Source organism: Podarcis bocagei (assembly GCF_964188305.1).
Source record: "Podarcis bocagei genome assembly, chromosome: 6".
In the NCBI taxonomy this organism is placed as follows: domain Eukaryota; kingdom Metazoa; phylum Chordata; class Lepidosauria; order Squamata; family Lacertidae; genus Podarcis; species Podarcis bocagei.
This window is the reverse complement of record NC_138130.1, coordinates 55,461,867-55,487,748: the sequence shown is the minus strand read 5'-3', so window position 1 is coordinate 55,487,748 and position 25,882 is coordinate 55,461,867. Positions and strand designations below refer to the sequence as shown.

The 25,882-nt window shown below is 40.6% G+C and overlaps 1 protein-coding gene across 1 annotated transcript in view; it reads left to right on the top strand.

Moving 5' to 3' along the window:
* The window catches only part of HUNK (hormonally up-regulated Neu-associated kinase), a 57,541-nt gene extending 31,984 nt beyond the window's left edge, over positions 1 to 25,557 (top strand). Inside the window, exons 6-10 of the mRNA XM_081199532.1 lie at positions 8,481 to 8,610; positions 13,093 to 13,261; positions 17,664 to 17,744; positions 20,577 to 20,754; positions 22,130 to 25,557. Coding sequence (XP_081055658.1) covers positions 8,481 to 8,610; positions 13,093 to 13,261; positions 17,664 to 17,744; positions 20,577 to 20,754; positions 22,130 to 22,797 — 1,226 coding nt within the window. The 3' untranslated portion in view covers positions 22,798 to 25,557. The remainder of the gene's footprint in view (positions 1 to 8,480; positions 8,611 to 13,092; positions 13,262 to 17,663; positions 17,745 to 20,576; positions 20,755 to 22,129) is intronic.
* Positions 25,558 to 25,882: the final 325 nt, after the last annotated feature.

Genomic DNA, 25,882 nt, shown 5'->3' with positions numbered 1-25,882 from the left:
ATTGAAACTGTGGTAATTTGACCAATCCAGTTCTTCAAATATTTGCATGCATGAGTAGTTTTCATGTCCCAGTGGAGTAAATGGAAAGTTTCACTTTTGCTTCAACAGCACATTTGGGGTGGGATTTACTGCTGTTTTTTGTTACTTTCTTTGGTTTTGTTAGGTGGGGTATTTTATTACTGTTACTGGTGTCGAGTGGTATCAGAAGATTTACATTAAAAAAGGAGAAAATAATTAAGCGTGGCATGTTGGCAGTAGGCTCTTTCTACAAGTTTATGTTCAGTATTATTGCAGAAATTAAACTTACTTCACTGTTATGCTCTTACTTCTACCTGTTCGCTATTGCAGCAGTATTGGCAATATTACTTAACAGAGCAGACCTAAGGTTGCTAGCCTTTACGCCGTGTTGCATAACTTTATACATCAAACGTTGATTAAAGTCACATTCAGTTATTGCACGTTTGGTGACTCTTCAGACACTGATTTAATATGACATTTCTTGTTATTTCTTTGTGCTTGTAATGGTAGAAATTCTTTGCAATGCTTCACAAATTGCTGCATTAGACAAGTTTTAGAAACAGAGTGAAAGGCTTTATATTTATTTATTTGACTGTTTCTCAGTGGATTATGGCACATTGCAAAGTTTAAATTAGCTGGTAGGCTTCACCAAAGGATTGGTGTTCATTTGCACACTTACTCCCTTTCACATGTTCACATACCCGTCCATCCATGTTGATATCTGTTTGTCTCGGGAGACAATGGAGGAGTGTGCCTTGGAGGATGAAGTCAAACTGTTGGAAGGTTACAGCGCCTGCTGTGGCTGTAGAAACCGATACAGGAGAGACAGGTGTAGGGGTCCGGTTTGTCTCCTGCAGATGCACCATGGCGTTTCTTCTCTCTGTGCTCCTCCCAAAGGTCATTTCTCCTCTGGTCATTGCTGAGGATACACAAACTGACTGTCTCCAGGCACTGCAGTTGTCTGCAACCCACATGACAGGGTTTATGTTGCCAGCCTTCATGTCATGTTTGCAGACATATTTGTAACACAGAGTTGGTCTGCCTGGGGCTCCCCATAGACAAAGAACCAGACAAAAAAGAGAGGAGCCACTAATGTGGTGTCTAGGCTTGAAATGCCATACACCCATTTGCTGTTTTTGTGTGCCACAACCAAGCTGGAGTCATTGGCAGTTGTACCCGAAATTCAGATGTGGAAGGTGCACCTCCAGTTCAGAACCATTGATCTGAGCTTGAATCTGGGACCTTAAATGCAGCAAGCAATAACCCTGCTGGATCAGTCCAGAGATCCATCTAGTTCAATGTTGTGTTTCCCACTTTGACCAACAGGGTGCTTCCATGAAGCCCACCTGATCACAGGGGTTGATGTTCCCTTCTGGGTTCAGATAGCGTTCTGAGGCTTGAGCATGTAGGAAACTCCCAGCGGATCACCATGGTTTCAGACAGGGGTCTTTCCCAGCCCTACTTGGAGATGTCAGAAATTGAGCCCAGGGCTTTTACCAGTCTATGGTAGCTTATCAGGCTATATATAAGCCCAGAAGTCGCTGACCATTATGCATCTCCCCTCCCCCAGCCCAAAGTAATATGTCAAATAAATAGCAACATTTTCTGTAGGCTATTCAGCCCTCCTTCTTGAAGACGACTTTCCACAAAGCCTTTCAGGAAATATTGTTATTCTGTTAGTGATTTTAAATGGGATGGATTCCAGAATTGTGGAACTTGGCAGAAACCTCAGACTAATTCATGGTTTCTCTTTTTATGACTGCTGAGCTTCAGATGTGTTCCATCTGCAAAAAACTTGAGGGTTAGTGGAATTACCTCCAAAAGGATTGTTCATACAGAGCACTGAATTTTTAACTGTGTACCCATTTTATTCTGAAGCCTTCCCTCCTCCCCATTTCAAATTGCATCGGGTGCAGAATTTATTGAAAATGCATATGCCTCAGATTTATCGGTACAGCATAGTTGCTTGTATCCCAGGGATCAACTGTGAAAAATGGTATATTGATGGTAGGCAAATGCATGGTCCATTAAGCCAACTTCATGAAGAATTAGGTGCTAGCATTTATAGCAGTTTACAGTGGAGGCTTGTCCATTAGACCAAATGAGGTGCTGCCGCACCAACCCCAGTCTGCCCTCGGCCAACCCCCCACCTGCTTGTCTTCTTACTTAACAGCAAGTCCCAGGGTAAGGTCTCTCCTCTAGTCTTATTGTTGCCCTTGTAGAATTCAGCAGGGAGGAGAATGGTGGGACAAAACTAGAATTACTCAGCTCCGCCTGTCATTGGCTCTATCTATTGTTGGCTGCCCTACCAGTCCTAATGAGCATCAGCTACCACTGAGTTTTTAACACTACAGATATGTTATTTGTCTTATAACAAACTTGGTAAACATGGAAGCTAAATTAAAATGAGGCTTTGGCTGCTGAGTGACATTGCTAACTCATTTCTTATAGACAGGCAGCCCAGACAGCAATTATGCTAGATCCTCCTGTGAACAATTGCATTAGATCAGAGCTAGCCAAAGTGGTGGTCTCAGATGTTTTGAACTACAGCTGTCTTCAGCCCCAGCTGGAATGGCCAATGGTCAGGAATGATGAGAGGGCGTAGTCCACAGTATCTGGAGGCCACCACATTAGCTCGTGATATACATGAGAATTTCCTACAATTCTTGTCGATCATCACTTTAACACATAAGTGCAGGAGGCAATATGCAAGCTTTCGTGTTTCCTGGGTCCTGTGATCATGCCATGTTGCTAGGAGAGGGGGTAGCTGTGTTGTTTACTGTATTATCATTTATTGGTGTGATCACTGGTACAGGCTGCTCTTATTTTGTGTTAAACCTTACATTTTATGTGATTTTTGTACTGATGCATCCTATTTTTTATTCCATGCCACATTGAGACAGTTTGTAAGGCAATTAATAAGTTTAATAAAGAATAACAACTAGCATGTCTATCCCCAGTGAAGACTTCACCACTATCTCTAACCCACTGGTGGATCAATGGGAGCTGTATATTGGACTCATGTGTGTTGGCTTTTGTTGGTGCATGCTCTCAGGGTACCTTTTTGAAATACCCTCTGTTTGGCAGCTGTTCCATGCACCAGCCATAATGTGCAGAGCTGCTAATTTTATGGATAGGTCCTACTGTGTACTTTTCTACACTGATGCAAGCTGCCAGCAGGGGTATCTGATGGGACAGAAACATTGTGCAAGGGTATAAGTCACTTGCTGAGCTGTTCTGCTTATTGGGACCACCATCTTCACATTAGGTATGATAAAGCTGAGAATGAATGACCTCTTATCAAGGATGCCATAGCAGTAAATTCCCTGTGTTGCACAGGGCTTAGATTAGATGAGCTTTAAGGTTACTTCACATTATGTGATTGTATGAAGAACAAAACTTGGTAGCTCACACCGGATCTAATAAGGAAATGGAACCCAGTGAAGTGATGAAACAAAAGGAAAGCAGGAAAACACCAAACTGACAGCAGAATTAAGAATGGATGCCTCCAGTGGTGCAGTGGGCCAGTGTGTTGGGCTGTTAACCAGAAGGTTGGTGGTTCGAGCACTCAAGGACAGCTGTGGGCATGATTCCTATATTTCAGGGGGTTGGACTAGATCACTCTTTGGGTACCTTCCAGTTCTAGAATTCTATGATTCTAGAAAGAGAAGGAATGAAGCTGAGAAAAGGAACAAAAGCAAGATACTCAGGTTAAGAAGAGTAAACATCAGAAAAGAGTTAGTAGTTAAAAATATAAAATAGCAGTAGAAAAAAAATAGGGGAAAGACGCTTTTATAAAGAAGATAGAACAGGTCAAGCATACAAGAATGAGTTAGAAGAAAAGAAACGAAGATCATTAAAAGAAATTGGAGTAAATTTTAATGAAGAGAGAAACTGACCCTTTGGTACTGGTGTTGCTCCTGCAGAGACCATAAATTGGCTCTGGAATTACTGACCTCTCTGCCTACTGAAATCAAGTTGGCATCATCTGTAATGAGCTTCTGGTGCCAAATTAAGACTTTGTTTTTTCAGCAAGCCTTCTTATGAAAATGATTTATAGTTCTTTAGCCTCTTTTCAGATGACCAATTTTGGTGTTTACAATTGCTGTTTCTTTAATGTATTCTGCTTGCCCTTAAGTGTTGTGTTGTTTTGGAATAATTGATAGATATATTCTTAACTGAGTTTATGGTATAGAAATTTGTAGCATATGTGATGATATGCTTTGATCTTCCTTGGTATCCTCTCTCTTGTTTTTCCTGGCATGATGTCAACCCTCTTTCATGCGATTTATTTTGTTTTTGCTGTATTTTGTGTGTGTGTGTGTGTGTGTGTGTGTGTGTGTATTACCTAAAATGTGTAACCCCAATAAACACATCTTTTTTTTAAAAAATGGATCAATAGTAATAAATTGCAGCAAAAAATGAGAGATACTTAATATGGTACAGTTTCCCAAGATTTAGATACACAGGGCTCCATTTCCAAAGCTGATTGATCTGTGCCACACTGGTTGCTTTTTGCGTCCGCTTTTTGACAATAGTTTGATTTTTTTTTTGATGATTTGCATCCCAGCTAAGCGGCAAGTTGTTCTTTTATCCTGTTGTGTTGCACAAGCTTGGAGAAATTCGAAGTGGTTCTTATGAAGAGCGCATGTGCTCAGAAAGTTTCTCAGATGTTGGCTGTGCATCTGTTCTCTGGGTTTGTGATTCACGCTTGCAAGTGCATTGTGCATGTGGGAAGGACCAATGTCAGAACAGGATCTTTCAGTGACACATCATTCCCATCCCTAGCAGTGCAGTTTTTCTGTTTCTGCTAGAGCAAGAAGCAAAGAAAACACCTGGGAAGCTATGTCTTGGTAAAACATGCACATAACAAGGCAGGCATCTGTAAAGGAGGGGCCTGTATTTCTGGATTTATTTTCTTGTTTGCTGCTCGGTCACTTGCCAGAGTGGAGCAAGGGTAATTTATTGCAGTGTTTTTAGACACAGAACTGGTCTAAGTCAGGGCCACTTTCCATACATGAAGCCTGTGGCAGCAGTTGCACTCCCATATTATAGGCAGGATCTGTATCCATACATAGGCTTACTTTGTGAGTGGGCCTAAGACAATGGGTTTTTCTTTCTGCATGACAGTTTTGCTCACAGGAGTGAAAACTCCCCTGAATGAAAACTCATAACGTAGGAAGTGACCTTTGGCCATTTTGCACACCGAAACAGGAGGCTGACCTGGATTGTTTGGTTCCATCTTGAAACACTTGCAGCTTAATAAATGCATGCCAGTCATTCAGTTGGTTCTGAACAGTGGCTCCGTATTTTGCCAAAGTGGTTTCAAGAGGTAGACTGAACATCTGTTGTATGTTTAGCATAGAACAAGTGTTTCCAACTTTCGCTTCCCTGCCTTGCTCTGGGTCAGTTAACTTGAGCGTCTGAAGCTAAGTGACACCTGAAACTAAACTAAAAAAAAACCCACACACACACAGTGTGTGGGACATTCTTAAGTCTTACTCATATGACAAAGTTCTCTTCTTGAGTAGGCTACTGGTACAGAACACATAGGCCCTGCATCTCATGTGAAATTCACACACATATTTTTGCTGGTTGCCCCTTTAAAATGCATATGAGTGGCTCAAAACACATTCATGTGCACTTCACATCTGATGCAAGATGGGTGTGTATTGCATTCTCTTCCAGCTCCTAAAATTCTGTAAGGTCTGAAGATTGTGCAGGTGTGTAGCCTTCAGTCTGCCAGAGAAATATCCTGTCATGCATCCTCTGGATCCAGTTTCTTTCAGTTCCACCCCCCTTCCCTTTAAGTAGTGAGGAGACCTTGCCCTTTCACTGTCAAAAAGATCATAAGGGGAGGGGAAGCTGGGATTTATTACGACAGGAAGAAAGGGGATTGTCAGTCTTCTTCCTAGCTCCAGGACAGGATGCACCTGTGGTTCCATATGAGCATGGGTAGACAAGGAGCAGAAAGGCATTAGGTACAACAGGAGGTCAGGCACCAGATTAGGCATATGAGGACCAACAGACCAGGGACAATTGGCATGGTGGTCACTGGCAAGTTAAGTGGACATGGATCAAAGATCAAGAAGTAAGTATTGAGCCAGAGCAAAACAGAAAGGTGAGTTCCAAGGCAATAATAGGGGGGTGGAGAGGGTAGAAGCAGGCACAAGGTCAACAGCAGACAAGGGTCACAGTTTGTGGCAGTCAAGAAAAAGCAAAGCAGGAGAGTAGGCAGAATAGGTATGCTTAAGACAAGTCATGCAAACTGGTGGTCTGACATGGCTGCAAGGTCTTATGGTGTGACCCAGTTGGCTTGCCTGGCTCTTTTCAGGCAGGAGATGGAGCCTAGAGGACACCCTTTTCCTTGTTCTAAACATCCTGGCCTTCTGAAGATCAAGAGCACTTGTGATGTGGGAAGTACTGGTATTGGCTGCTGGAGATCCTAGTTTCAGACCTCTCCCCTTTGGTGCCTTACAGGGAGAAAGGAATCAAGATCTTGCTGCCCCCCAAGTCACACACAGTCACCTCTTCATCCCCCCCCCCCGCCGCCGCCCAAAAAAACCCTACCAACATGAATTATTTTCAGGTCACATAAATCTCTGATGTAATAAATGCCTTAAATTCCAGGCCCAGTGAAGCAAAAGTAATATTCTTACAAAATGTTTAGTTCAGATTATATGTTGTAAAAATCTGTTGTTGCTCTGATTAGATACCACTCAATCCTGATTTATTGGACAAGCCTTTTATTTTATTTTTTTCTCTTCCTGGCACCCTGATTTGTTGTGGAACATGTATTTCCTTTTCCTGGCTTCATGTGGAAAGTGCGTGACATCATTTCCTGGTGTGAATATGGCTAAGGGAATGCCCTTGCATAGTGCTGAGAAGGTTGGATGACAATGTGGCTGAATGAAGATGGTAGCCTTTTAAAGGCAAACTTATCTTCTCTTTAGTAAAGGAAAAATCACAGTCTGTTTAGGCTGCTGCGAATCTTCCTTATGAACAGCTCTCTTTACACGTGAGGTGCAGAAATACATGGAATCTGGCGCTTTTAGTTGGATTGATGTTCTTTATAGCAAAAAAAGGGGGGGAGTATTGCTGTGGTCACGTTTTCCAAGCACTTGTTGTGGAACTCATCCAAGATTATTTTGGCACCCTCTCCAAATGTTTCCTGTAGTCACTAGAGAATGCACCAGATGGGCCACTCAATACAGTTGCATGTGACGGCTGTTTTGGTACAAGTGACATGCAAAGCAGAAATTAGTTATTATGCTGAGTGCAAAGCCTCATTAATTTCTTGTGGCGCACACATTTAATTATACAGTCAGAGAGCAAGATTTATCCCACTGGATTTAGAGATCACAGTCTTAGGTTTTGTACTACTGAGCCTTTCTGTAGCTCAGATACCAACTTGGTTTTTTATCTTTCTTTTTTTCTTTCTTTTTTAAAGCCTTCTAACTTAAAAAGGCACATGACCCTTTTAAGATTGGGCTTTGTGACCCTCCTTTAAATCACAGAAGAAAGTGTCAGACTCTTGATTTAAGCTTAGGCATATATAAACATACATTTAATTTAAAAACATTTGAAATAAATTACCATGCTTAAAGCTGACAATGTACTGATGGTGTGAGCAGTTTGTATAAACACAAGAGCTGTTCTTGGCATAAATCAGGCTGATGAAACCACACAGAAGTAACTGCCATTATTTCAATAGGAGTTAGAAACCAGATTCATCAGGGCTGCAACCATAAGTGTGTTTAATTAATTTATTTGTTTAAGTATTTAAAGGGGTAATGTAGAACAAAGCCTTGTTCCTCATGTACACATTATAATTACCGTGAACTACTTCACAAAATCTTTGCAGCATTAAACTGGCTAAAATTATAATTTGTAGTACACGTTCTTTATAAGTTGTGAATAGTATATAAGATACTGTTTTGTTATATCTGTCTTACCTACTGAAGGGATCACTATAATGGACTTCTTTAGCCGATCTCAGTTTGTTCGTGACGCATCTGATTTGATTCCATAATGCTTACTTTTGTCATGTATAAAGTGCATGTCAGTTTACCAGGATCAACCCTGCAATCTCCAGTTAAAAGGTTCTGGTGATAAGGAAAGCCTGAGACCCTGGAGTGATGCTGCCAGTCAGAGTAGACAGTACTGGGCTATATAGTCCAGTGGTCTAACTCAGTTTAAGGTAGCTTCATATGATGTGGTCTTAGAGCTATTTACACTATTTCTGTAAAAGATACAGCCCATATTTGCAGGTTTCTAGAGGTGATGCGTCTTCCATTTGGAAACCATGTGCTTTTCTAATTCATACTGAATACCATTCATGTTACGTTTGGGGTAATAGCTGATACGTTTTTGGTTAAGTTGCTTTCTTGTAATTAATCATCTACAAAAAGGATTTGCAAAACCTGTGACACTTTCCTCCTCTCTCCTTAATGTCTTTCCAGCGGCTGTAAACTTCCTACGATCTCTGCTAGAGCCAGATCCTACAAAGAGGCCAAACATCCAACAAGCCTTAGCGAATCGTTGGCTTAATGAGAATGGAAAAGTTCTGAATAATGTCACATATCCAAACAGGTAAACTGTGCAAGATAATGCTGTTTTACCAACATGATAAAGTTCCACTGAAGTCATTAGGGTTGCTTGAATGAGGAAGGGCTGCTTGAGTGAGCCAGAGGAGGGGTGTGTGTGTGTGTGTTTTCAAATGTTATCTTTTTTTTATAAATTTTTTATTGGTTTTTCACATTTTATGTAAACACAAACAATACACAATACACAATACAGACATACAAACACATAAACAAACATGTATAATTTCAAATCATTTTTTCTTAAACCTTACTTCACCGACTTCCCCATACCTCCCCTTTCTGCATCCCGATTTCCAAATTAATTTCAGCAAATCCTCCTCCTTAAGTTTATCTAATTTTCCCTTGTTCTTTTCTTTTACTTTACCTTTTAAAGCTGTAATCCCCTTTTTTCTATACCCTCAACATTTTAGCACTCATTAACTTTGCAATATTTCTTAAGATAAATTTTGAATTTCTTCCAATCTTCTTCCACCGTCTCTTTCCCTTGGTCTCGGATTCTGCCAGTCATTTCAGCCAGTCCCATATAGTCTATCACCTTCGTCTGCCATTCTTCCAGAGTGGGTAGATCCTGTGTCTTCCAATACTTTGCGATGAGAATTCTTGCTGCTGTAGTGGCATACACACAAAAAGTCCTATCTTTCTTTAACACCAATTGGCCGACAATGCCCAGGAGAAAGGCTTCTGGTTTCTTGGGGAAAGTACATTTAAGTACCTTTTTCATTTCATTATATATCATTTCCCAGAAAGCCTTAATCCTCGGGCACATCCACCAAAGGTGAAAAAAGGTACCTTCGTTTCTTTACATTTCCAGCATTTATTATCGGGCAAGTGGTAGATCTTTGCGAGCTTGACTGGGGTCATGTACCACCTGTAGATCATTTTCATAATATTCTCTCTTAAGGCATTACATGCCGTAAACTTCATACCTGTGGTCCATAACTATTCCCAGTCAGCAAACATAATATTATGACCAATGTCTTGTGCCCACTTAATCATAGCTGATTTAACAGTTTCATCTTGTGTATTCCATTTCAGCAACAAGTTGTACATTCTTGACAGATTCTTAGCATTGGGTTCTAACAGTTCTGTTTCTAATTTTGATTTCTCCACCTGGAAGCCAATTTTATCTCTCACACTCTGATCCTGCAAAATTCTGATCCCAAATGTTATCTCTCACACTCTGATCCTGCAAAATTCAGCATAAGCCCTAATGATGGGTGAATTCCCCTTGGCTCACTTCTGAATTAGTTGGCATTTATGAGCCTGGAGAATTTTTGAGAAAAGCTTGTCTCTGTTGTCCAAGAGATCTCTCCTGTTTTGAAATGTTGGTACGTGTACTGCGATGATGGCCAGCACGTGAGTTTTATTTGCCCCTAAGAACTGTAGTTCCCAGAACACCAGTCATGACCAAGAATGACTTTGAAATTCTGCCATTCTACCATTACCACCCTCCCAGAACAAAAATACTTGGGTACAAGAGTATCTTCGATCTGGATGAGGAACAGCAACATAAAACATTTGCAGGAAAAAGAAATCAAAACAATGGACTATATACTGGTTAAGTGGTTAAGCCATCTGTCATGGATGCTTTAGCTGAGATTCCTGCATTTCAGGGGGTTGGACGAGATGACCCTTGGGTCCCTTCCAACGCTAAGATTCTAAGTTAAAGGCTGAGCATGAGTCCTTTTGCATCAATGTAGTATGTCTGCAGCTGCAGGGAAATTTGGATTGAGGACTCTCTGGCTCCAATAGTGTTTGGCAGGGTAGCACAGACAGGGCTATGTTGCTCACCTGTCATCTCATCGTGAGCATCACTGCAGGTTCCTGAACCGGGTGGTGCATGGGGAGCTCAGCGCACTGCAGGTGTGTTGGCAGGTGCATCAGACTGGCTCTGCCATCAGGCTCCCTTCCCCTCCTCCTTTTGCTCTCAGGAACCAGCAGTGATGGGAAGGCAGGTGAGCAACACTGCCCTAATTGCACCATCCCACTGCCTGCTACTGTCTGGCTTTCAGTTCTCGCCCCTTATTTGCTTTACTATGCCAGCTCTCACTTTTGATTCTTTTCAGTCTCTGATATTTCCTCAGCAGCAGGGAGCAAGATTAGTATTCTGCAATGGTTTTAGGGTTGCTAGGACCAATTCCTGGATCAGCCCCAAATCTCTGGTGAAACCTTGCGCAAAGTCGTGTTGCTTCCCCAGTGCCTTTGTCCCAGCCCTGTAGTGCGGAGGATTATATTTCCCAACCTCAAAAAGGGGTTTGTGAGGATAAAAACCTTTAATCATTGTGAGGTGCTAGTTACTATGGTAATGAGGGTTATGTAACACATGGATGGATATTAATACAGCAGAGGAGGCTGGTACCTTTCTAAGCATCTACTGCAGATTTTATGTGATGGATATAAGTCTTATTGTAGCCACCCAATAAATTCATGGGCTGGCTGCTTCTAACCAACAAAAGTTCGCAAAGTGTGCAAACTGCAAGAGAGAAATGGCTGCTTTAGTAGGTGCATCAGAGGATGAAATAAATCATTGTTGAAACATTGTTGTTCCACTGCCTGTTCTCTGGGGCACTTTAGATGTTATGAGTTTTCTACACAGTATATCTCTTGCAGATAGGAATTACTTAAAATACTTAATAGAGGAAAGGGAACCAGAGATTACCTTAAAAGTGGCTAAATTCTGTGCTGCTGCTGCTGCTGCTGCTATAAAATTAAGGAGACAAACTTTGAGAGAATCAAATGGCCAATGACTTAATATGTTTTAAATTCGTGATTAAGGTTTTGACTTCTATATTTTACCTGTTTTATATCTGAATTATTTATTGTCTATTATCATAAAGCTTAATTTTATCTATTTATGTCTGTATGCTCTCTGTTGTTGTATATGTTACACTCTGGTCAGTGACTGAAATAAATGGATTCATTCATTCTTGCAGATAGGAAGAAAAAGCAAATAGTGTATGTAGATCGTCACCCATGATGATCACACATAAATCTATTTCATTGCGTAAGCACGAATGCAGTCAGAATATGCCCCAATCAAATGTGTTGGCCCAGCTTGGTTTTCAAGCATTTTCCAATGTGGAACTGTTTTCCATGTAAGAAAATTGTAAAATTTTCAAGCAGTCCTTAGCCAGGGTGTGTATGTTTGTTTTTGTGTGTTATGTTGAATGGCAGGCAAAATGTGTGAAGCAGATGAGTCATTGAACTAACGTTATAACCTAAGGGCCCTATTGATCATTTTAACAGCACAATCCAGTCCATGTCTACTGAAAAATAAGCACCTCTGAATTCATTGGGGCTTACTCCCAGCAGAGGCGGGAGCTTACTTCAGTGGGGCTTACTCCCAGCAGCTGCTCTAGCACCTAGAGCAGTGCACATGCTGTGCACCCGGGGGCAGGGGGTGATGTCACCCCTCCCCTCAAGGATGACACCCGGGGCGGACCGCATCCCCCCCCCCCGCATCCCCCTTCCTCCGCCAGTGACTCCCAGGCAAGTGTGTTTAGGATTGCAGACTGAAGTTTCCTCCTGTCCATTGTCTTTGTTTCCAACAGCAGCCAGTCAAATGCTTCTAGGTATCTCCAAACAATGATGTTTGACCTTTAGCAACTGGTATCCAGAGGTCGTCTGCCTTTCTACGAGGGTGTTCCATTTAGTAATTACTGATATTTCATGAATTGATCTAATTGCCTTTTATAGTTCCATGTAAACCACTGTGTATCACCATGTCTTGTGGTGCCAATGGGAACTTCCTTCTCTTTGCAAATGTCCGCTTTGGAGAAGCCATCTTCATCGGGGCTGGAGCAGAGGAAGGAAAGGATTAAACCCCACTCCATCTGCTGTGATCCTTATAATTACCAGCTTCCACAGTGGGTGCTATTTGCATTTAAACAAAACAAACAAACACCCACATGCGTGTTAAATGCAAAGGAACATTTAACATCACTTTGAATTTGGCCCAAAGTGATAACAAATCAAATATAGGTTCCCAGGGAGGCTGTCATTCTTGATGTGCTATTTCTAGGGCACTAAACATTATATATAGTACTTATGCTTACTGTTTAGCACCTTTATTGGTCTTGCGGGTATTCTGAAGCAATGAGAAGGCACAGCAGAAAAATATGAGGGGAAGATGCAAGCTACAGAAACATTTCCCCTCAAAATAGTTGCATATAAGTATTTATTTATTTATTTATTTGTGTTGTAACTAGATAATGTTTTTTAAAAAACATTTCCAGCGCTATTTTATATGCACATTATTTTAACAAAGTGTGTGCAGAATTTAAAACTAACAAAAAGTATATTGTCTCAACAACTTTGTTATCATCAGTTTGGTTAAAACAGTATATAGTTCTTGTTACATGGTGGCCATTAAGGTTTATATAGCATGTCTGTTGTCACCTCTCCCTGGTGACGCTCTCCCTGGAAGATGGAGGGGGAAAATAACCCCTTCCCTTTTCTCTTCATGTAGAATCCACATAGAAGACATCAGCCAGAGTGTGCTGCTCTACATGACTGAAAAGCTTGGCTATAAGAACAGTGATGTCATCAATACCGTCCTCTCCAACCGGGCTTGCCACACTTTGGCCATCTACATCCTGCTTAATAAGAAGCTGGAACGCTATTTGGCAGGCCTTAGAGTAAGTTTGGTTGATACGATTTATATCCTATGCCCTTTAAAAATGTGGGGTTTTTTGTGTGTTGAGGGGCTATTGGGTTGTTTTTATTTTTATTAAGTATTTTATGGTTTTATATCGTGATTTTATTCTGTGAACCTCCCTGAGACCCCTGGGTTTAGGGCAATATAATAATAATAATAATAATAATAATAATAATAATAATAATAATACCCAAGACTTGAACTCAGGTGCTGAGTTCTGAAGGCAGTGTAGTCAAAATGGGGCTACTGAAAAACAAGAGGGAGCTTACCAGCTCATTCTGGGGAACCTCAAGATTTGCAAAAGTAGATTTTAAAAAACTTAAGGGGACCCTTCCCACAAAAAAGAAGAAAACCCCAATGGCCACAGAATATGGAGTGTCTGTTGTGGGGTGCAGGGAGGACCAGATGACTGTGGGGGGGGGTATAGAATGGAGTATCCAGAATGAAGGCATGGCTGGCACATGCGCAGGAGCAATGATAACAGGCTGGAGTCCTCGTTTCTAGTGAGGGCTAAACTGAAAGATAGATACTTGACTGATGATGGTTCGTCACATGGACATTTGCAAGGAAGTTAATTCAATCAGAAGAAAATCTGCATGGTAAACTATTTAATGATGTATTAAAAGTTAGGAGGAATCATGTGTATATTTTTCTTTAAGGAGACAACACACCTTGCATTAATTTTGCAACAGAGAAGAGTTTAATTTTATAACCTTGGAGAAAGAGCTCACTCCAAGCAGGTTCTCGTAGCATTATAGTGTCTTTATTATTATAGCAAAGGCGTAGCTCTATTTTAAAACTGTCCTTAAAATGCAGAAAGTAAGAGCAAGGAGTAAAACGATGTGCTCTGTGAGTTGGGAGCAAGTCAAAGCAACCTAGTGATTTTAGTTTATTTGTTATTTTTAAAAGTGGCACTGGAAAGTAAAAGCCTGTAGAGCATTTCTTGACCTTTGTGTGCCCTTTTAGCTCTCAGCACAAGCCACTTAAACAAAACAGTTCTCGCCTATGACCTCATGCAATAAATCTTTATTATTTGTTTTCCTTCAGGACATATATCTGTTCCATTCTTTGCATTCACTTCCTGCATAGAATTCCCATGGACATCAGGGGGAAGTTTCATGGTGGTGGGACAGAGATTTTATGATCCGCCACTGATTGTTGCTTTGACGATGCATATACAACAAAAGTGTGAATTTCCCCCTAATATAGGGACTGTTTTGCTAAGTTAGGTAAATTGCATACACACTATGCCTTTAAAGCATGTTCGAAGCACATTTGTTACCTTCTTTTTTTAAAAAATTTTTAAATTGATTTTCCAGAAATTTTTAAACAAATGAACAAACAAACATAAATCATAACCTTATTTAAACCAATCTTATTGACATTGTTAAATGACTTCCTTGTATCTCCCTGGTTGAATTTCAGTGTATATCATTTTAACGGTTTTACAAAACCAATAATCTCGTATAATTAACTTAATCACTTAACATCTTTCTTTCATTCTCATTCGGCATTTCAACATATTAATTTATCACATTACATATTTAGATCCTAAGCCTATCTGGTATTTGCAAGCTTTTCCAAATAATTTAACTTAATATATTTAACTAAATAGTCTTTAAATTTCATCCATTCCTCCTGGTAATCCCCCTCCTTCTGGTCGCGGACTCTTCCAGTCAGATCGGCTAGCTCCGAAAAATCCATCATCTTCATCTGCCAATCTTCCACAGTTTCTTCAAAGAATTCTGGACGCTGTAGTTTACCTCTCTCAGTTGAAATTCAAAGTAACCCATAGCAAACTACAGAACCCAGAATTCTTTGAGGGGGGGGGGGAATGCCCTTTGAATGTGCTTTAAAGGCATAGTGTGTATGCAGCCTTAGTTACAAGTGGGGTCTCCAGTGTAAGAGGTGAGGAGGCAGACCCAGTCTCGCGGCGGCGGCGGCAGTAGCATTGCCATTTACCAGGGCAGAGCAGCAGCAAGGTCAGACGGCACAGGCTCACCGACAAAGCCAGTCCCAGCACTCTTGCCAGTTTGCCACACTGCCTTGACTTCACTTGCTGCTCCTGCAACATCCAGCTAAGTGGCAATGATGCCCCTGCTGTCAACCAGGTAGCCATGTCCTCCAAGAGATTATAAGCTATAAAGGGCAGGGGGGGTGGTTAAAAGAGAGAAATTTTTTTAAACAGTTGTAATTTGTATTTCTGCAAATGTCAGGGTTTCACGGAGCCTTCTGATACCGCCCTCTTGTTTCTCGGTGGCCACGTCATTTTGCCACTCAGCACCTGAGTTTACTCTTAGAGGTAGCAATAACTATCATTTTGGGGCTGTCCCCTATGTTGGAAACAAAAACCTTAATTCATCATAAGAGTATTAGTTGATCAATCAGTTTAAAAAACTGATATAAGTTTGAATTTAAGTGCAGAAGGGGAGGGGAAGAGTACCTTTTCAAAATTGTACCTGCCGTTCACAGGTTTTGTCATACCTGTACTAACAAATTGTGTGTGTGTGTGTGTGTGTGTGTGTGTGTGTGTGTGTGTAAGACAATTATTTGGAAGCAACTTTTTGGTCAGATTTTTAACTGATATAGCCGTTTAACGTACTGAGGCCAGAATGCTAAGCCCAAATGTTGTTGGGGTGTGTGTGGTTAGAATGGTGAGTGCTTGTGTCTCCTCTGGCCTCTGCTAACTGAGAAGGCGGTTACTAGCCAGGTAGAAAACTCCGAAACTAGATCCAAAGCCTTAAGGATCCACAAGTGGTCCCCATCCTCAAGCCCCTCAGCTGCGCCAACATGGTGCTGGTACAACAACAATAAACAACAACAACCCTACACTCCACCCTTCCAGCAGGGCTGCAGATGTATTGTTGAGTCCTTTGCCCTGCACTACCTGGGCTCTTTGTTAGAATTGCTCTTCACATGTTGTCATCTTATAGGCAAGAGTTGCATGGGGGGGATATTGATTTTATTTTTGCTAGATTCATTCCTTTTTACATTTTCTCCTCAGAACATCTCAGTTTAAATAATCTTTTTTTCGTCTGCATCGCTATCACACGCAAAGTATCAGAACTAGTTCATAAAAGCAATTTGGTGTACCAGAAGCTGGTTACATTGCTCAAAGTGAAATAGCTATCATCTTAATAACTCGCTGTGATACCAGGTTGCTTTGTGAGCCTGTAGAAAATAACTCGCCAGCCTTCTGTGACCATGATAGATTTCTATCAGACAGTGAACACCAGCACAATAACTCAGTTACTGTCACCTCAATCTGAAACTCCTAGATTAAAGAAATGGATTGTAGCTGTCACCTGTGACACACTTTGAGAGGGCCCAGTCTTTATCCTCTTCCATACGAGGAAGGTTCCATCAATAATGAGGAGCACTTTCCTCTGTTATCTCTGTCTTCTTTGAAAAGTCCAAACTCCCAGCAGTGCTACCTCAGAGCTATATAAAAGATTATCAGGAAGGAATTGTTAGCCTGTCCTTTTGAGCTACATGATGGTTGACTCTTTTTCTGTTAAAGTAGGTAGAGGTGCAGTTAATGAGGAAGTTGCTTGTAAGCCCTCTGCCTTTTGGGTGTTTCTTGTTTAAAAGAGAATTTGGGTGCCCTAGAGGCTTTCCAGTTCAAGCATCAAGGAAACTGGTTGCATTTTTTAAATAATTTAATTCCCATGCTTAGTGCTTGTTTACCAACATCTGATTGGTTTCCGTTTTACCTGAAGGTGATTATTTTTGTGAGTAACAAGAATTGTTAAATGCATCCCTGGTTATGATTATATTTGGGAGGGAAGCATGTTAAGAAGATGTATAGCTGACTATTTATTTACAGCAATTTCTGAAGTAAAATAATTGTGAGATTGAGGCTACAGTCCTATACCCGTTTACCTACCATGGTTATTTGGACTTAACCTGTTACTAGACAATTACAAGATTGTAATTTTGTTAGACTATACTGTCAAATAATAACTGAGGAGGGCAGACTTCAGGCTTGTGGGATCTACTTGATTTTTACCCACTAATGTCCTGAGGAGGAGGAACCAGGTGCAAAATAGTGACTCTGGGAAAGGACATATTTTCAGAACGCAGAGTAGTACTAACCACATGCTCAGCCCAGGTCAAAACTCCACTCTTGACTTTTTATGAGTCATTCTTTATTTCAGCAGCCTAATTTAGAATAGGGAGGAAGCCTTTTAGATGTTGATGCTCTTAACCCAGAACTTGCCAAACTATGCAAATCACCTACCTACCCACCAGTAGATTCCAGTCTGGCCACCCCAATATTTAGAGTGGAAGTAGTGATTGCAATTCTTTTAAACAAGTATTTGAACTAATCTGTGCTCTAATTCTCCCCACAAATACCTTACGATTATTATTTATCCTTCCAGAAGACAGAAGCTCCCGATAATGTGTACATGAACCATTGGTGTCGGATAGAAAAATACAAGTCAAACAAGGACACCTACGAGGTAAACCAGGTTACAATTATTTGGAACCAGGCAATACTTGGACATTTCCCTTGACTGTTATTTCAACTTTGGTTCAACAAAGAGTACAAACAAAAAGTCATGCCCAGAGGTCTCTTGAAGGATGGCTGTGCAAGAGAAACTTACCATATGACTCACTGCAAAACATGCCAAGGCAACATGGGGTAATCCAGTTTGGCAAATGCTGAATATATCCTCAGGGAGGAGTGGGATATAAATTCAATCAATCAATCAATCAATCAATCAATCAATGGAAATAATACTATCCCCATTTTTAGAAACAAAGTCAATACAAGTCGACAGTAGATGCTGTTGATATCTTTTCTTTTCTTTTTTAAAGTAGCAACTGTTAAGCTATTGCTAATGCTGCACCACAGCTTGTTATTTTCATTTAGAGCAGTTTCAGCATTTCCCAAAACAGATTCTGTTTAAGGAATAATTCAATGGCAGAGAACACTTTGCCCAACATTTGCTGTAATGCCATGTTCCCTAATTGCCCCCTACTTACCTAAGTGGAACCATTGTATTTGATGCCATGTATTTATCACAAGAGCCATAATCCAGCTCTTTGGCTCCGGCTCAGAGAGAGTGTGCTGATCATACAGGGCAATTGTACGGAGGTGCAAAGCTGATGTAAGGATACACAGAGTTGGTGGTGCACACATCCCAGGGGATGGAGTCTATATCAGGCAACAGGCTATTTTGAATACTAAATATTTGGACAATATAGCAAGGCACCAGAAAATTTTAATTCATGAATCTAATTATTAGCTCCCCTTTCATTTTTGCTTTGTTTGGGAATTGCCCCTCTATTGTTTCATAGAAGTAATACAATAAAAAGACCTTAAAAACAATGAACCGTCATAGCTCATTGAAAAACAAAATAGATATTCTGCTTTAGAAGTCAACCTCCAATTCGGTGTTGTTTAGCAACCAGGTTAGGACATAGCTTCTCTCTGGCAGCAGTCCAGAAATGCAGCCACTTTCTTCCTTCTCTGTTCTTGAAGGAGAGCACAGCTCATTCTGCTTCTGCTTCTGTAACTCGACTGATGTGAACAGTTGTAATTACAGCTGTAATTTAACTTGCAATACTTGCAAAAAAAAAGAAAGAAAGAATACTTTTCGAAGATTGCTGGTAAGAATGGTATTAATTGTGGTGTTGTGTTTTTATTAAATTAATTGGGCCAGTAAATATTTTTGCTTCACATTTTTTCAAAATCATTTGCTGGCGTGTATGTGTGTGTTTTTGTATGTAGACATATATGTACATCTATATATAGACACAACAGATACATACAGAGATACATACATACACACATACAGAAATATGTGTGCCCATGCACATACACCCAGCCCAAATGGATAGAATCAAAAACTAATAGAAAGTGTGTGACTCCTAAGATATTTGATCATATAAAGATTTAATAATTATGCCAGGGGGGAGGGGAAATCAATTTCCATTGTGTCTCATGTTCTGGCTTATTGCAAAACTTTATCATCAGCACATGTATGTAGTTGAAACCAGCAGTTGTTGGTAGCATGTCTTAAGGGCCCCTCGATAATTTCATTTGATACAGACATGTGAACGAGACACACATCTCAGTGTTCTTCAGCTACTACAGCCAGACAAAACATCCTTTTCAGCCGAGCTTGCAGCTACGGACATCCACTTGCAAAGAGCTTTTCTGAACGTAAGAGATACATGAAAGCGCATCAGAGCGTTACTATGGAGATGCAGCCAGACAGCTCCTAGGGTCCTCCTGCACTTTGCAGAAAATTCTTCTGCATCATTTTAATAATGGGAAAAACAAATGCAAAAGAAGGTTCTTCTGTCCACTAGATACCAGAATCCAAAGTGCAAGTGGTTTTGGTGAGACATCTCTGTGTCACCATCTGAGTGATGGGAATCATAGTGACCAATATCCAATACTTGTCATGAGGATGGATTGGATAAAAATTATAAAGCATGCTTTACATTGAAAGTGCTACATAAAATATTATACCAACTGTTATTAATCCTAGGTAATTCTTTGTAATGCTGTCATAGCTTCTAGTCCGACAGCTTGCTGAACTTCAGTTAACATCCTTCCCTGTGCAATCAGAGCTAAACACATAAGCTGATAACATGCCAATCAATACCAAGTGCTAGATTTCAAGGCTGTTGATGGAGGCTCCTTATTTTCATCTCAGAGCATACGAAACCTGGGTATCCTCTTCTATAAATCTGGGTGTCAGATTGTAACCTTGGTGTTCTGGAATCCTTCAATTTTCAATAGCAGTTGGGGGGGTCACATAGTTTTCACTTCTTGGCCAATTATTTACGATGATTAGCTTGATGCACCATCAATTTGTGTTCATCCCTGCCGGTGGTGGGTGGTACAGACCAAGACCTGAGGTGCTGTAAATCCCACCAACCTCCCAGGATGTTTTCCTTCTGCTCCACCCAACCAAAGCTGCTCCTACTTTCCCATCCTAGTTCTATTACTGGTATGATATGAAACCTCCATGTACAGACACATGAATTGCGTTTTGGGAGAAAGAAGATATAAGAAAGTCACACGGTGGCAAATTACTGGAACTGCACTACTCGCAGGAAGGAGAGGGATCCAAAGGGGACATAAGGTTGCTAGGCCCAAAACAGGGCTGGGGCGCCTTTTCCAGCCTGATGAACTTGCTTCCATTAACTTAATGCTGCCTTTTCAAACTTGGAATGCTGTTAAGAAGCAGTGTTTTTACTTCACCTGTTTTTGAAGCTTTCTAAAGCAGATTCCAACAAACCAAACCGTTTTTGTTTATGTGCTTTTAAATTTGAAGGACAAAAAGGTCAAGGAACAGGAAACGAAGGAAGAGCCTCTTCACCCGCTTCTGAAGAAATCTGAGAAAAATTCCCCCACCTACAAAGAACCTCCTACCTGCCTTCTGACACAGATACAGACTACAAAAGCTCTGCTGAATGATCACAAAGCTACCCAGGGTGGTGCACCAGAGAAAGGTAAGTGGAGCCATCTTTCCACATCTTTCTTGATGTGATCTAGACTTGCTTTGTAAGTTGCAGATCAGAGAAAATTAGGGCATATCACAGACTTTCACTGCCATCCTGTACATATCTGCTCAGAAGCTGGCCCTGCTGTGTTCAGGAATTACTCCCAGGTCAGTGCATATAGGCTTGCAGCATTTTAGTGTGACTCAGTTCATCTTTACTCGGGTATATGTCCCACTATGTTCAGTGGGATTACTCCCCGGTAAGGATGCATAGGATAACAGCCATCAACTTGTTTAACACATACTATCTCTCCCTAGGGAATCCTAATTGTGGCAGGGAGTTGGGGGTATAGAATATTTGAATTCTGGGACTTGTAATCTGATGAGGGTGATGATATTTTCTCAGGACTCTTACCAGCTTAGAATTCCCTGGGGAAGCCATGACAGGAGACCTGTCATGTAAACTGTTCCACAAGAGGCATGGGATGGTATTTAAGTTTGGTCTTGGTCCACACTCATATTCTTTTTCTGCCATTTGATTTTATAATTCATTTTAGTGGTGTAGGCCATTCACAAACATAACAAAGAATAGCTGTTAAGAGCATGGTTTTAGCAGAGCTCCATTCCATATTTTACATTTTTTGCACGTACACTTAATATTGTTTACATGTAAATATAAAACTGTACATTATAAACTCAGAAAGCATGTATTCGTAACTAGGTGTATTGCACAGATATACATATCAGTGAGTCACATTTAGCCACATCATGCATGGGCAGTTTTAAATACACATTCACTGCTGCATAAGTTGTGAAATAGCAGTTGACTTACAGCACTCAACATCAAGATGCATCCCAGAAAGACAAATTTGTTTGGGGATAATTGCATGCTCTGAAATGTTCTGTTTCCTGACTTCCAGTATGTTTGAATCATCACTGGCTTTTCAGATAAGATTCCTTCCTCTATTCAAACTTCTTAGTGCACAGTTATCTTTCTTTCTGTCCCGGATAATGGTTTAGGTTTGATTAGCTTGGGAAGGAACATGACCACAGATTCCCTTGGGGCGGGGGGGAGAGAAGGGGGTTGACAGCCTTGACAGAACAGAGAAATGAGAATAGTAGAAAGGTTAGCTTTCTGATGGGGCAGGCAGGCAAAGTGTAAGACAAAGTAGAGAAGGAATAAGCAGGATAACACACCTTAAGGGAAAACACATTTTGGATTAAACTTGTATTTACTGTATTGTTCTGGGGGTATGTTTATGTTTAGGATTTGAATTTCACTCAGGCGGTTTCTCACTTGATGACTTATAGCTGGCCTTGTCTCAGGGAGGGGGGGGGGATCCATGAAAGGTTTTTCTTGACTCTTTAAAAAAATTGTTTTGTAGATTCTCCTAGTGGCTTGAGCCCCTTCCATGAATCAGCTACAGCCAAGACAGGTTGTGTCACCTCCTATTCTCTGGAATACCTTGAAATCCAGCAACCTGTTCCAAGAACCCCAAGGCTCACCAAGCGGCAAGATTCGCCTCAGCAAGAGCCCTCAAGCCCTGGCAGCCAGAATTTGGATTCTCCTTTAATTCTGAACATTGTGCATTCTTTTGAAACCGGCGACAGAGAGGACCAAATAGACCAAATTTCTCCCACGCATCAGTATCGAATGCTAAGCTCGCCAGTCAATTTTGGTCGGAGAAGTTCCAGTGAAAGGACATTGTCTCCGCTCTTCCAGCCAGGGGGAACTTCTCCCAGTCCTACTAAAAGTCCAGTTCATCCTACTCAACTGTCCTTCACATATGACGAAAAGAGCAGTTCTTTTAGAGAGGAAGCTGTCTCTCCAACCCAGCTAAATAATGTCTCTAATCCTCTGGGGAGCCCTAACTGTGTGAAAAGCAGAGGTCGATTCCCCATGATGGGTATTGGACAGATGATGCGGAAAAGGAATCAGTCAGTAGGGTCCCCAACAGAGAAGACCCTGGAAGCAAGAATGCCTCAGCTGCAGCAAATGAGCCCAACACAAATTTCATTCAATATAATGGACCCTATAAATGGCCAGTGCTGAGGTGACTTTTCTGAAAATCTAAATTTGTGTAGTGCCGTTTTCTGGGACTTTCCCATAGAAGTAGTGAAATGTTTTTTCCTGTGTATTTTGTTATCACATTCAATAAAGAAATCACAAGGCCACATATTTCAGTGGCCTAGGACTAGTGTCATTGGTGGGAAAGGACAAATATTTCAAGTGATGTAAAGACTTACTTTTGAAGATCTGTGTAATCTTGCCAAGCAGATACTTTTTGGCTGTGTTCTAATATTGCACATAAGTTTATGTCAACAACAGACCACTGGACCTAACAACTTGCTTGGACAGTGAAAGAAGAATTTGTTGAATTGCCCTCTGGTTTGTAAAGCTGTGGTTGATGTACTTGTCAGGCAATAGTTCTCTGTTTCACAGGCATAAGCACCATTTGTATTACTCAAAAACAGGAAAACTAAGTTTTTTCATATTTCTGAAGCAAATGTGCTCTCTTCAGTCATGTACAGATGAAGAAGAAACAGACCTGAAAGGACTTGGCATAAAAGCACAAAAACCAGAGCAAGATGCTAATAACTGAAGCAGTTTTTACTGTCTAATAATTCCAAAACACCTAAAATCATTCTATATTTTTCCTAAAGGAAATGTTCATTTGTTAAGAGATGCTACTATAAAGATACATGATCATCTCAGAAGTAGTTTGACTGTAAGGAAATCTTTGTTCACATTTTCCTCCTCATCATGAGACAATAGCCCATATTTCTAAATCCTGTGCTTTAAAAAAACAAACACCCGGTCATCTGTATAGCTATGCCATTTCTGTGAAACTGCCTTTAGAAAAATTGTATACTTTCAGTTTTAGCAAAACAGCATTGGACATACTTGAAAGTGTTGCTGAGAAACTCTGCACTGCATTCAGAAGAGTTATCAAAGGACACACCTGCTAGCTCCAGTGCCATTTGCAAATGGCAGGAATGGTAATGCAGTTGTCATCAAAAATTTAGTAGTGCTATGAACTGTGATTAACTTTCGTAAAAGGCAAAGATGTTCTGTACTCTGCAGCTCTTTTTATTTCACAGTAAAGAAAATGTCTGAATAAGAAAATAGGGGTTTGTGCAAATAATTTGCTATTAATTTACAGGGTTTTAACCAAAGACTATTCTATGGTTTACCTGTTCCCTGCTAGCACATGTTATGTATACAGGATTGCTGATAGTTGTTAACATTAGACTAGCACGGTGGCAGATTGTCACTAATGGTTTATGTGCTTCTCCTCTTCTTTAGCATACACAGTATCTAGATGTTAATGCCTTTATAAAAGACAAATCAGAATAAGTGCTTTGGGTGGGGGGAATTATTGAGAGATTGTTTTTAAAGGTATGTTTCTGAGTCGTTTTGATGCCTTCTTTAAGAAACCCCGAGATCAGATAATCAGGTTTTTCCCGCTGAGATTCTGTTGATACACATAAAATCTCAGCTCAGCACCAAATATTTCTTAAAAGGTTAGGATTGAAGAACAGCAGTGGACAGGATGTCAGGAGCACTAGCAGTTCTTTGGCTGCAGCCATCTTGAAATTGGATCCACCTGCTTGTGCATGAGTACATCCAAAGTAGAAGCACCCATTGGTTGTAACACCATCTTAGGAATAGGTTTATGCATGAGAACAGTTGTTTCTGCTTCAAAGGTAGTGGTACCTTAATCCAGTAACAGTGCCACTGACTACCTTGCAGTTTAAAGTCCAGATCACTGAATTTTCACAAGTGCCATGTTATATCCAACTGTACAAACTGACCGATTCACATGTAATGCTAAGCAAAACCATCGTTTAGCACAAACAAGAGAAGACTGTGCCTGCTTTTAAGCTCATGCATAGCCTGAAGTTGTGCAAGTTTTAATACATTGCTCTTTGTGAAAACTAGGCCCAAGGAGAAGTATGGGAGCAGGCCAGGCTGAAACAATGTGCAGTGTGCTTGTGTCAAATGAACATCCGCATTGGCATAGGCCTGAATGGCTGAAAATGTTTCAGATTCCTCACCATGAAAGAACAGTATGCTACTGTGTGCCAGAAAAAAATTGTAAGCACATACCATGTGCGGCCATGTTCATGTGCAGCTGGTCTAGGGGGAAAAAACGGGGAGAAATTCCCATATTCTTAGCCAGCACCACCCAATTTCAGCTGCCTGAGATTGTTCTAGCCCTTTTGAACTTGACTTCACACAATTAAGGGTTTTTCAGACTTCAGAGATGAATTTTGAAAGGTCATGGTGTTCCAGAAACTACTACATTATGAACCTCTACTATCCCTGCCACTGGATGGTTTCATTTACATTTTTATCCACATAACCCCTCTTAGACAAAGCAAGCTGCATTGTAAGTTTAATCAAGTTTACAACACTGCTTAATGTAAACAAAAAATACCTTGTTGAAATGGGATTGTGGCATGTTTTGTGTGTGCTTCAACTATGCTTTCTGAAAAACCTCTCAGTATTTCAAGTAGTGTCTTCAAAATAACCCCAAATATTCTGATAAGGACCCATACACCACTGATGTTTGTGAAGTTATAAAATATAATTGGTGGCATTTCCCCATAGAACACAATATTAAGGCACTAATAATCAGCATACCATTCTGTGCATGCTTCAGACTTCTGTACCTGAATGTCCTGCAAATACTAACTTGAACTATCAACTCAGGTTTATTTGGAACCCAATGAAACGTTGGGGGAAGCAAGAGAGAGCTGTATTTTTTGTGAACAAATGGTAAATACATGTAATAGCAGAATGAAATAACATTGTTGCTGAATCTGTTTTTATTCTGAAATATGAGTATTACGCTAGTAAGTATAACTGCGTATGCAATGTATCCTACAAGCTGCTTCCTAAGGACTGATTCACACTTGCTAACAGCCCACATGCAAATGCACTTTGAGTGGGGATACGGTTGGGATTCATAGTACAACTGCACTCAGTTTGGCTGGTGCCATTTGTGTGAACCGTACTGTTCTGTACAAATTAACAATCCATTTTGTGATTGCTGCAATTTGCACGACACATTTCCCAAGATGCAGTAACACAGCCCATCATCTTCAGTCCACAACCAAGCCTGAAGCAAAAT